Here is a 14125-nt window from a genome sequence, read left to right as displayed (position 1 = left end):
CCTGAGGAAGAAGGAAAAAATTAAAAAAAAAAAAAAAAAAAAAAAAAAAAAAAAAAAAAAAAAAAAAACGCAAATATACTTGGTAAAGAAAATACTCTAAAGTGTAGTGAGGATGAACATCTATCCTTTTTTCTAGGCTTTATTTGACTTATGACAATTAAATTTACAGTGATTCACACTTACAGCACTCTGCTTTTTTTTAATGTCCACATTATTTATTAGGGCATTTAAAATTAATAGTGAACAAATATTTCAGTCAGTTGTTTCATAAAACATATGAACAAGGTGCTATGGGAACATGAATGAAGAGTGTTTAACCCAGCTAGGGAAAGGGGGAAGCAGACATCAGGAAAGACTTCATAAAGGAGAAACATCTTAAGCTTGATCTTAAATAATATGTGGTGAGCTGAGTGGGAAGATGGCCGAATAGGAACAGCTCCAGCTTCCAGCTCCCAGCGTGAGTGACACAGAAGATGGGTGACTTCTGCATTTTCAACTGAGGTACTGGGTTCATCTCACTGGGGCGTGTCGGACAGTCGATGCTGGTCTGCAGGTGCAGCCTGACCAGCAAGAGCTGAATGAAGCAGGGCAAGGCATCCCCTCACCTGGGAAGTGCAAGGGGGAAGGGAATTCCTTTTCCTACCAAGGGAAACTGAGACACACAACACCTGGAAAATGGGGTAACTCCCACCCTAATACTGTGCTTTACCAAGGGTCTTAGCAAATGGCACATCAGGAGATTATATCCCAAACCTGGCCTGGAGGGTCCCACGCCCACGGAGCTTCCCTCATTGCAAGCACTGCAGTCTGAGATCTAACTGCAAGGCAGCAGCGAGGCTGGGGGAGGGGTGCCCACCATTGCTGAGGCTTAAGTAGGTAAACAAAGCCAGCGGGAAGCTCAAACTGGGTGGAGCCCACTGCAGCTCAAGGAGGCCTGCCTTCCTCTGTAGACTCCACCTCTGGGGACAGGGCATAGCTAAACAAAAAGCAGCAGAAATCTCTGCAGATGTAAAAGTTCCTGTCTGACAGCTTTGAAGAGAGCAGTGGTTCTTCCAGCACGGAGGTTGAGATCTGAGAACGGACAGACTGCCTGCTCAAGTGGGTCCCTGACCCCTGAGTAGCCTAACTGGGAGACATCCCCCACTAGGTGCAGACCGACACCCCACATCTCACACGGCTGGGTACACCCCTGAGATGAAGCTTTCAGAGCAAGAAACAGACAGCAACACTCACTGTTCAGCAATATTCTATTTTCTGCAGCCTCCGCTGCTGAGACCCAGGCAAACAGGGTCTGGAGTGGACCTCAAGCAAACTCCAACAGACCTGCAGCTGAGGGTCCTGACTGTTAGAAGGAAAACTAACAAACAGAAGGGACACCCACACCAAAACCCCATCAATACGTCACCATCATCAAAGACCAAAGGCAGATAAAACCACAAAGATAGGGAAAAAGCAGTGCAGAAAAGCTGGAAATTCAAAAAATCAGAGCGCATCTCCCCCTCCAAAGGAACACAGTTCATTGCCAGCAAGAGAACAAAGCTAGATGGAGAATGACTTTGACAAGTTGAGAGAAGAAGGTTTCAGTCAATCAAACTTCTCAGAGCTGAAGGAGGAACTACGTAACCAGCGCAAAGAAACTAAAAACCTTGAAAAAAGAATGAATGAATGGATAACTAGAATAATCAATGCAGGGAAGACCTTAAAAGAACTGATAGACATGAAAACCATGACACGAGAAATACGTGACAAATGCACAGGCTTCAGTAACTGACTCGATCAACTGGAAGAAAGAGTATCAGTGATTGAAGATCAAATGAATGAAATGAAGCGAGAAGACAAGTGTAGAGAAAAAACAATAACAAGAAATGAACAAAGCCTCCAAGAAGTATGGGATTATATGAAAAGACCAAATCTACGTCTGATTGGGGTGCCTGAAAGTGACAGGGAAAATGGAACCAACTTGGAAAACACTCTGCAGGATATCATCCAGGAGAACTTCCCCAACCTAGTAAGGTAGGCCAACATTCAAATTCAGGAAATACAGAGAATGCCACAAAGATACTCCTCGAGAAGAGCAACTCCAAGACACAGAATTGTCAGATTCACCGAAGTTGAAATGAAGGAAAAAATGTTAAGGGCAGCCAGAGAGAAAGGTCGGGTTACCCACAAAGGGAAGCCAATCAGACTAACAGTAGCTCTCTTGGCACAAACTCTACAAGCCAGAAGAGAATGGGGGCCAATATTCAACATTCTTAAAGGAAAAAATTTTCAACCCAGAATTTCATATCCAGTGAAACTAAGTTTCATAAGTGAAGGAGAAATAAAATCCTTTACAGACAAGCAAATGCTTAGAGATTTTGTCACCACCAGGCCTGCCCTACAAGAGATCCTGAAGGAAGCACTAAACATGGAAAGGAACAACGGGTACCAGCCATTGCAAAAACATGCCAAAATGTAAAGTCCATCGATGCAAGGAAGAAACTGCATCAACTAACGAGCAAAATAACCAGCTAATATCATAATGACAGGATCAAGTTCACACATAACAATATTAAAATTAAATGTAAATGGACTAAATGGTCCAATTAAAAGACACAGACTGGCAAATTGGATAAAGACTCAAGACCCATCAGTTTGCTGTATTCAGGAGACCCATCACACATGCAGAGACACACATAGGCTCAAAATAAAGGGATGGAGGAAGATCTAACAAGCAAACAGAAAACAACAAAAAAGCAGGGGTTACAATCCTAGTCTCTAATAAAACAGACTTTAAACCATCAAAGATCAAAAGAGACAAAGAAGGCCATTACATAATGGTAAAGGGATCAATTCATCAGGAAGAGCTAACTATCCTAAATATATATGTACCCAATACAGGAGCACCCAGATTCATAAAGCAAGTCCTTAGAGACTTACAAAGAGACTTAGACTGCCACACAATAACAATGGGAGACTTTAACACCCCACTGTCAACATTAGACAGATCAATGAGACAGAAAGCTAACAAGGATATCCAGGAATTGAACTCAACTCTGCACCAAGCGGACCTAATAGACATCTACAGAACTCTCCACCCCAAATCAACAGAATATACATTCGTCTCAGCACCACATCGCACTTATTCCAAAATTGACCACATAGTTGGAAGTAAAGCACTCCTCAGCAAATGTAAAAGAATAGAAATTATAACAAACTGTCTCTCAGACCACAGTGCAATCAAACTAGAACTCAGGACTAAGAAACTCCATCAAAACCGCTCAACTACATGGAAACTGAACAACCTGCTCCTGAATGACTACTGGGTAAATAATGAAATGAAGGCAGAAATAAAGATGTTCTTTGAAACAAGTGAGAACAAAGATCCAACATATCAGAATCTCTGGGACACATTTAAAGCAGTGTGTAGAGGGAAATTTATAGCACTAAATGCCCACAAAAGAAAGCAGGAAAGATCTAAAATTGACACCCTAACATCACAATTAAAAGAACTAGAGAAGCAAGAGCAAACACATTCAAAAGCTAGCAGAAGGCAAGAAATAACTAAGATCAGAGCAGAACTGAAGGAGATAGAGACACAAAAAACCCTCCAAAAAATCAATGAATCCAGGAGCTGGATTTTTAAAAAGATCAACAAAATCGATAGACTGTTAGCAAGACTAATAAAGAAGAAAAGAGAGAAGAATCAAATAGACACAATAGAAAATGATAAAGGGGATATCACCACCGACCCCACAGAAATACAAACTACCATCAGAGAATACTATAAACACCTCTACGCAAATAAACTAGAAAATCGAGAAGAAATGGATAATTTCCTGCACACTTACACCCTCCCAAGACTAAACCAGGAAGAAATTGAATCCCTGAATAGACCAATAGAAGGCTCTGAAATCAAGGCAATAATTAATAGCCTACCAACCAAAAAAAGTCCAGAACCAGACAGATTCACAGCCGAATTCTACCAGAGGTACAAGGAGGAGCTGGTACCATTACTTCTGAAACTATTCCAATCAATAGAAAAAAAGGGAATCCTCCCTAACTCATTTTATGAGGCCAGCATCATCCTGATACCAAAGCCTGGCAGAGACAAAAGAAAAAAAGAGAATTTTAGACCAATATCCCTGATGAACATTGATGCAAAAATCCTCAATAAAATGCTGGCAAACCGAATCCAGCAGCACATCAAAAAGTTTATCCACCATCATCCAGTGGGATTCATCCCTGGGATGCAAGGCTGGTTCAACATACGCAAATCAATGAACGCAATCCAGCATATAAACAGAGCCAAAGACAAAAACCACATGATTATCTCAATAGATGCTGAAAAGGCCTTTGACAAAACTCAACAGCCCTTCATGCTAAAAACTCTTAATAAATTCGGTATTGATGGAACATATCTCAAAATAATAAGAGCTATTTATGACAAACCCACACCCAATATCATACTGAATGGGCAAAAACTGGAAGCATTCCATTTGAAAACTGGCATAAGACAGGGATGCCCTCTCTCACCACTCCTATTCAACATAGTGTTGGAAGTTCTGGCTAGGGCAATTAGGCAAGAGAAAGAAATAAGGGTATTCAGTTAGGAAAAGAAGAAGTCAAATTGTCCCTGTTTGCAGATGACATGATTGTATATTTAGAAAACCCCATCATCTCAGCCCAAAATCTCCTTAAGCTGATAAGCAACTTCAGCAAAGTCTCAGGATACAAAATTAATGTGCAAAAATCACAAGCATTCTTATACACCAGTAACAGACAAATAGAGAGCCGAATCATGAATGAACTCCCATTCACAATAGCTTCAAACAGAATAAAATACCTAGGAATCCAACTTACAAGGGATGTAAGGGACCTCTTCAAGGAGAACTACAAACCACTGCTCAGTGAAATAAAAGAGGACACAAATGGAAGAACATACCATGCTCTGGATAGGAAGAATCAATATTGTGAAAATGGCCATACTGCCCAAGGTAATTTATAGATTCAATGCCATCCCCATTAAGCTCCCAATGACTTTCTTCACAGAATTGGAAAAAACTGCTTTAAAGTTCATATGGAACCAAAAAAGAGCCCGCATTGCCAAGACAATCCTAAGCCAAAAGAACAAAGCTGGAGGCATCACGCTACCTGACTTCAAACTATACTACAAGGCTACAGTAACCAAAACAGCATGGTACTGGTACCAAAACAGAGATATAGACCAATGGAACAGAACAGAGCCCTCAGAAATAATACCACACATCTACAGCCATCTGATCTTTGACAAACCTGACAAAAACAAGAAATGGGGAAAGGATTCCCTATTTGATAAATGGTGCTGGGAAAATTGGCTAGCCATAGGTAGAAAGCTGAAACTGGATCCTTTCCTTACTCCTTATACGAAAATTAATTCAAGATGGATTAGAGACTTAAATGTTAGACCTAAAACCATAAAAACCCTAGAAGAAAACCTAGGTAATACCATTCAGGACATAGGCATGTTGGGCAAGGACTTCATGTCTAAAACACCAAAAGCAATGGCAATAAAAGCCAAAATTGACAAATGAGATCGAATTAAACTAAAGAGGTTCTGCACAGCAAAAGAAACTACCATTAGAGTGAACAGGAAACCTACAGAATGGGAGAAAATTTTTGCAATCTACTCATCTGAGAAAGGGCTAATATCCAGAACCTACAAAGAACTCAAACAAATTTACAAGAAAAAAACAAACAACCCCATCAAAAAGTGGGCACAGGATATAAACAGACACTTCTCAAAAGAAGACATTGATACAGCCAACAGACACATGAAAATAGGCCCATCATCACTCGCCATCAGAGAAATGCAAATCAAAACCACAATGAGATACCATCTCACACCAGTTAGAATAGCAATCATTAAAAAATCAGGAAACAACAGGTGCTAGAGAGGATGTGAAGAAATAGGAACACTTTTACACTGTTGTTGGGACTGTAAACTAGTTCAACCATTGTGGAAAACAATGTGGCGATTCCTCAAGGATCTAGAACTAGAAATACCATTTGATCCAGCCATCCCATTACTGGGTATATATCCAAAGGATTATAAATCATGCTGCTATAAAGACACATGCACACATATGTTTACTGCAGCACTATTCACAATAGCAAAGACTTGGAGTCCACCCAAATGTCTATCAGTGACAGACTGGATTAAGAAAATGTGGCACATACACACCATGGAATACTATGCAGCCATAAAAAAGGATGAGTTCGTGTCCTTTGTAGGGACACAGATGCAGCTGGAAACCATCATTCTCAGCAAACTCTTGCAAGAACAGAAAACCAAACACTGCATGATCTCACTCATAGGTGGGAACTGAACAAAGAATCACATAGACACAGGAAGGGGAACATCACACTCTAGGGCCTATTGTGGGGAAGGGGGAGGGGGGAGGGATAGCATTCGGAGATATACGTAATGTAAATGACGAGTTAATGGGTGCAGCACAGCAATATGGCACATGTATACATATGTAAGAAACCTGCACGTTGTGCACATGTACCCTAGAATGTAAAGTAAAAAAAAAAAAAAAAAAAGAATATGTGGTAGTTACACAGTAGTTAATATGTAGAGAAGTAAGATAAAGTTTTTCCAAGAGAAAACTATATAAGCAAAGGGGCCAGGCTTGGTGGCTTATGCCTGTAATACTAGTACTTTGGGAGGCCGAGGCGAGAGGATCGCTTGAGGCCGAGAGTTCAAGGCCAGCCTGGGAAACATAGTAAGACCTAGTCTCTTAAAAAAAAAAGATATATAAATAAAGGCTTAGAGGTAAGAGAGAATAAGAAGTAAGAATTATCATGTCATGTTTAGGGAGAAGCAAGGTCTGATGATAAGGAGGTAAGAGAAGAAACAAAAAAAAATTAGAAGAAATCAGGTTATAAAAGGCCTTTCATGACATGTCAAGGAGTTTGAATTTTATCTTGAGGTTATAGAAAAACAGCTGAAGACTTGCGTGTAGGGAGTGTGAATAACAAATTAGCAAATTTGAACAGATTACTTTGGCATCAAATTGGAGAATGGATTGGGACGAAGTTAATTGGGGGGAGGGGAGTCTGTTACAATTGTCTAGGAAGTTAATAATAAAGACCTAAACTGGGCCAGGTGCAGTGGCTCACTCCTGTAATCCCAGCATTTTGGGAGGCCGAGGTGGGCAGATCACCTGAGATCGGGAGTTTGAGACCAGCCTGACCAACATGGAGAAACCCTGTCTCTACTAAAAATACAAAATTAGCTGGGCATGGTGGTGCACGCCTGTAATCCCAGGTACTCAGGAGGCTGAGGCAGGAGAATCACTTGAACCCAGGAGGTGGAGTTTGCTGTGAAACGAGATTGTGCCATTGTACTCCAGTCTGGGCAACAAGAGTGAAACTCCATTTCAGAAAAAAAAAAAAAAAAACAAACCTAAAATAAAACAGTAACAGAGGGAATGCAGAACAAGGGACAGTTTTAAGAGGATGTAAAAACACAAGTATTGTAGAAGTAGAGAAAATAAGTTTAGTATTTGTCATGTTATATTTACTAGCAGCAGATATGTAATACATTTAGAATATGAGTTTGGAGCTTGGACAAGCTCTGGGCAATGGTATTGATTTAAAATTCACCTTATAAATGGTATCTGAAACTACTAGCCTGCATGAGGCCATCTAAAGTCAATGGACAAGATGTGAAAAGGGCCAAAGAAAAAAAACTGTAAAGAAAGCTTTTCAAGAAATTGACAAAGGAAGGCAAGCCTGTAAACGAGCCAATTAGAGGAGACAAGTACCACATTAATTTACCTATCTCTTCTGCACTAGCCCATGAAATCCACGGGGCAGGAGTTTTATTTTTATTCATCTTTGCAAATACAGGACTTAACATAGTATCTGACATCTACTTGATGTTTATTAAATATTTGTTGAACAAAGTAAATTATGTTTCTATATATGATGTTTTCTAAACACCTAATCAAAGTGCCTAGGGGGTCTAATTACAATACCTTTTCACACAAAAAATTGAGTTTGATTCAACTCAAAGGTTCAATGCAAACCTCATTATTATTTTTCATCACCATAGGTGGAAACACTTGACAAAAAGTTATCCATCTATGAAGAGTCTGCTCACGTATAAGTGACAACTGATTTGATGAATAAATGAATGGGAAAGAAGCACATGAAGGGAAAAGAGAATACATCTGACAGCATTTTTCTCTAGAGGAAAAATGAAATGGCAATTTCCAACCTTTTTTTTAAAAAAAAAAACAACAACCAGAATGTCTCTTTAAATGTGACCTGGAATACATGGTGAGATTTTTCTGAGGACTGATGTTAAGGGAAACTCTTCTGAAATTATAAAAAAAAAAAAAAACAAACAGGAATGGTTTATTTATTTTTATAACAGGTAAAGTAGTATTAATTTTTTTATAACTTAAGTTTACATTCATATTTTCTGAAAATGTCTTGGTTTCTACTGATACCAATAAATATCTCAACATTCTACATTTGATGATAAACAAAACTACTCTATTAAAATTGTTTTGAAATCACACAGTTAATTCCTGACTAATCCCTACTCTAGTGAGTTTTCTAATCTTTCCTTTACTGAGGAGTAAAAGAAAAACAAATGGTTTAAGCCTAATGATATGCATATCTAAAAGAATGTGAACCAAAGATGTAGGATAAGGGCAAACTATAATAACGATTCTTGTCTAAGTGGGGACACAGAGAAAAGAGCTAAAATCTGGCACCATTGTGTTAGCTGCATTATTTTTTATAATTTAATGGTGGAAGAAGAGAGCACAATTATGTAGTAAAAGGAAGAATGTAAATCTTGAGACCTTAATCCTATTCCTTTTCTGCTATTCTGAGTTTGAGTTTCCTTGCAAAAAAATTAGGGTGTTTGTGCTCTCTACTGTTCATTGTAGTTTGAATATTTTATGATTCTATCAAGTTTTTTATTTATAAAATTAATTCTGTTGTGTTCTTTCTGCATAACAAATTAAGAAACTATATTTTATTCAGATTGCACTAAATACAACTCCTCTTTTTGGTGTTGGGAAGAAACCTCAAGCTTTATTGGCTGGAAGTTCTCCTCAGCAGTCTGGTCTTCTGCAACTGGATGCCTGAATACAACTCCTATGCTGAATGTTTAGAAATGGAAGTTGTTAATTAAAAACAAAATACTGGGGAATGCTACCTTTCCATTGTCTTAGTTATCCATGGATAAATTAACATATTTTTAATATTTATTTACAATGTATGTAAATACATTGTATTTACATTTAAATACAGGTTTTCCAAACAGAAAAAGATGATTACAAGACATATTAGTTGTCTCCCATTTCTGACAGAAAGGACATCACATAGACTCGGAGTTTACTTTCCTCACTCAGTGCTGACAGCCCTTTCTTTAGTTTGCAGTATTGGTATTTTGATGGACAGCAGAAACACAGCTGATTTTCTTCCTTTTTTTTTTTTTTTTTTTTAATGAAAAGGCAGTTTCATGGATTTTACTCTGTATAATGTTAAGGCTGAACCCTTAGCCTTTTTCTTATTGAGTAGAAATAAGAAAAAAAAAAGAATGATGATAATTGTAATAATAGTTAATAATCTTTTTTTTTCAGGAAAACTGTGTATTAATGTTACATGAATCTTATTTGGTAAAAAATGAAGAAAAGTAAGGGCAATGGTCAAATATAACAGTACCTCGGTAATTGATGATTTCTGTCCCAAGCACCGGAGTCATCTCCAGGACTGTGATAAAGGCTTTGTCCATAGATGTCAGAGGAAAAGGAGACATACGGTGTCTTCTGGCCACCTTGGTGATATCGACAGCACTGTGACCTGAACAGTAAGATAATTAACTAAGAATATGATACTGTAACACTAATTAAAAAGTGGCAATGACTTACAATATCACAACTCCCAATTTCAAATGTCCCCAAATGAAGATTAGCAGGTAAGAAACTGTTTCTCCTGCCTGCAAAATATAGGGAACATTAAATCAAGTTAGCAGTGTTATATCATGTGTCAAAACTTAGCAAAATTCAATGATGACATTGACTAATCCTTTTTGAGCTCTTTCTATGTGTCAAGGCAGTATACCAAATTAACTCATTAATCCTCCCAACAACCTTATGGTGAGGCACCATAATTATCCTTATTTATAGGTGAGGAAAGAGAAGCTTAGAGAAATTATGCATCATTTCCTAAATCACAGAGCTAGTAACAGAAGAGCTAAGATTCAAAACTAGGTAATTTTGGCTTCAGAGTTCATGTACTCAAGTACTACACAAAATTTTGAATACTTAATGCACTAGTTAGTAAAATGAAGTCCCCAAACTTCAATTTATTTAGGATACCATAGGAAATTTTCTCTCCTCTGAAAAAAGTTATGAAGAAATATTATTATTTAGCTATTGACTCCACAGGTAATCATATTTAGTCCCAAAGCATTCATATAATCCATACATTAAAACTACTAATTTTATATCTCCAATCTCAACCTCTACCCTCAATTCTACATTTTTATATCATCCAACATGCATTTGGATGTGCAACCAGCAACTCAAACCTAAAATGTCCCAAAACAAACTCTCAATTCCCCATCCTCCTATTCCACCCATACAATGACTTATTCTCTTGCAGTTCCCATTTCAGTAAATAGCAACTCCATTCTTCCAGTTATTAAGCCAGAACCTTGCAAGATACTTGATTCTTATATATTTAAACTATCTTTAAAATATATCTGGAATCTGATAATTATTCACCACTTCGATGACTACTATAATAGTTGAGACCATCACTGATTTCCTGGGAAACTGAATAGCATCCTAACTGGTCTCTCTGCTTCTATCCTTGTCATACTACAATTTATTCTCCACACAGCAGTTACAATGATTCTTTGAATCACTGGATTGTGCTAATCTCTGCTCATAGCTCTCTAATGACTTTCCATGTCCCTTACAATAAAATCTCTGCTATGGCCTATAAGCTCAAAATATTATGGCTCCCATTGTCCTCCTAACATTCCCTCTTTGTTTACTGTGCTTTAGTCATACTGGTTCCTTTTTTTTACTTGATCATGCCAAATTCATCTCTCCTCAGGGTCTTTGTACTTTCTGTTTCCTCTGCTTGAACCATTCTTCCCCAGATAGTCTCTCATTTCCCCATCTATACATCACTTCTTTCAGGTCTCTGTTCAAATATCACTTCATCAGAGAGAAATTTGTTGAACACTCTCTATGGAATAATACCCACCATCACTCTTTATTTCCCTTACCCTACTTTTCTTTTCTTCATAGCTATATACATACCCATGTACATACATAATATGGATATTCATAACCAATATATAAAATATATAAATATAAATATGTATATTGATATTTGTTTATAGTCTTCCTCTTCTCAATAGAACATAAAGTTCCATGAGAGCAGCAATTTTGTCTTGTTTACTGTTTTTGTCCGCAGTACTTAGAACAGCATCTGGCACATATTAGCAAACAAAAAATAGTATTTGTTGAATTAATAAATGCATAATTTAATGACAAGAAGGAACTTCTTGGAGTATTATATCTTCATATATAAATAACTGGACCTTTTCCTTGGAGCCATATAAGCCTACATCCCAAAGAGTTAACAAAAAGTAGTAACTGCAAATACTGCTGCTTAGCTCTCCTACCTGCTATCCACAATCCCCTTCGTAAGCAGCTAGGAGTGGCCGTATGATATAATTCTGGCCAATCAGGGGTAGGAATAAGTCCCTGGGGCAGGCTTCCTCTTACAAATAAAAAGATGAAGATATGAAGCTTTAAGAGAAAAAAGCTTTTGCCCATCTACCGTTTTTTCTACCTGGAACATGGCTGGAACTGGGAGCTGGGCTGACACTGGGGACTGGAAGGTGCTGTAGCCACTTCTGAACTAGGAAGATTCAAGCCCATGCAGTAAGTATAGAAAGGTGAAAAGAAAAAAGAATCCAAGTCCCTGATAACAATGTAGAGCTGCTGTAAAAACCCTAGACTGGGCCAGGCGCGGTGGCTCAAGCCTGTAATCCCAGCACTTTGGGAGGCCGAGACGGGCAGATCACGAGGTCAGGAGATCGAGACCATCCTGGCTAATGTGGTGAAACCCCGTCTCTACCAAAAAATACAAAAAAACTAGCTGCGCGAGGTGGCGGGCGCCTGTAGTCCCAGCTACTCGGGAGACTGAGGCAGGAGAATGGCGTGAACCCGGGAGGCGGAGCTTGCAGTGAGCTGAGATCCCGCCACTGCACTCCAGCCTGGGCAACAGAGCGAGACTCCGTCTCAAAAAACAACAACAACAACAACAACAACAACAAAAACACCCTAGACTGCGTGGCTCCAGACTTAGATATGTGAAATACATAAGCTCCCATCTCTTTAAACCACTTTATAATGATTATATGTATCCTTCATAAGATTGTGAGTTTGTTATTGCAACTTATTAAATTTAGCACTCCTACTCCAATCCTAGGGGCTGCTCCAGACATGTTCAATGAATTGACTTAAAGGCACTACCCCAAAGGGTTTTCATTCTAAGACTAATGACATTGTCATAGGCACCTAAGAAAAATATATACAAAGTTGCTTATACTATTAATATGTGATTTCTTCTCATGGTCAATCAAAATCGCAAAATTTTCAAAGTTTGAAAAACCTTAGAGATTATTTAGTGCTACATAGAATTTTCTATTCAAATTGTGGGTGAACACTTCAAAAAGGATTATATGTAATTCACCAATCAATGACAATTGAAATATAAATTTATTTGTAACTCATTTTCATTGAGGTCTTGACCTACTCATTCAAATATAAAAAAAATCATTGTCAAGGCAGAATGATAGAGATTGCTGCTTCTGCTTTTTATTCAGCTTTATAGGTCTCAGATTAGATCTTTTTTTTTGTGATAGGCTGCACTGTATGGTGCAAATTGGATATAATCTTACAAAAGTTGTCTTTTAAAAATATGTTTAGTTTCTGAGAAGAAAATTCTGCTTCTTAGTTATATAGGTTTTATCTGTTGAATATGCTTTGTAATAGGCATTTTCTTATTAAACAGCAAGTCTGATGATACACATATCCATTCAACAAATATTGACTGAGTGCACTTTATGAACCAGGAACAGTTAGGGACTTGGGATACTGAGAGTAAAATATACCCTGCCATGAAGAATATATAACAGCCCAGCAGAAAGGAAAGAAAAACAAAGAGAAAGAGACCAAGAAAGAGAAAGAGAAATAGGAAGGAAGGAAGCAAGAAAGGAAGGAAGGAAGAAAGAGAGGGTAGTAAACCACCTGATGGTTCTGTAAGCTTTATTTTTTTACTTTATTTTATTTATGTTCCAGGATACATGTGCAGGATGTGCAGGTTTGTTACACAGGTAAACTTGTGCCATGGTGGTTTGCTGCACAGATCAATCCATCACCTAGGTATTAGGCCCAGCTATTCTTTCTGATGCTCTCCTTCCCTGCAACCCCGACAGGACCCAGTGTGTGTTGTTGCCCCGCCATGTGCCCGTGTGTCCTCATTATTCAACTCCCACTTTAAGTGAGAACATGCAGTGTTTGGTTTTCTGTTCCTGTGTTAGTTTACTGAGGATAATGGCTTCCAGCTCCCTCCCTGTCCCTGCAAAGCACATGATCTCATTCCTTTTTATGGCTGCATAGCATTGCATGGTGTATAGGTACCACATTTTCTTTATCCAGTCTATCATTGATAGGTGTTTGGGTTGATTCCACGTCTTTGCTATTGTGAATAAGTGCTGCAATGAGCATACACATGCATGTATCTTTATAAAGGAATGATTTATATTCCTTTGGGTATATACCCAGTGATGGGATTGCTGGATCAAATGGTATTTCTGGTTCTAGGTCTTTGAGGAATCACCACACTGTCTTCCACAATGGTTGAACTACCAACAGTGTAAAAGAGTTCCCATTTCTCCACACCTTGCCAGCATCTGTTGTTTCTTGACTTTTTAATAACTGCCATTCTGACTGCATGAGATGGTATCTCATTGTGTTTTTTTTTTTTTTTTTTTTTTTTTTTTTTTTTTTTTTTTTTGAGGGGGGTTCCCCCTTTCCCCCCCCGGGGGGGGGGG

At 38.3% G+C, this 14125-nt stretch overlaps 1 protein-coding gene across 7 annotated transcripts in view; it reads right to left on the bottom strand.

Annotated features, from left to right (window-relative positions):
- The window catches only part of GPHN (gephyrin), a 719765-nt gene that overhangs the window by 118325 nt on the left and 587315 nt on the right, over positions 1-14125 (bottom strand). For all 7 annotated transcript variants that reach the window (XM_025392025.1, XM_025392028.1, XM_025392024.1 and 4 more), the window contains one exon: positions 9709-9846. In XM_025392025.1, coding sequence (XP_025247810.1) covers positions 9709-9846 — 138 coding nt within the window. The remainder of the gene's footprint in view (positions 1-9708; positions 9847-14125) is intronic.

This window comes from Theropithecus gelada, chromosome 7b (assembly GCF_003255815.1).
Source record: "Theropithecus gelada isolate Dixy chromosome 7b, Tgel_1.0, whole genome shotgun sequence".
Lineage (NCBI taxonomy): Eukaryota > Metazoa > Chordata > Mammalia > Primates > Cercopithecidae > Theropithecus > Theropithecus gelada.
This window is presented reverse-complemented; position numbering and strand designations above follow the sequence as displayed.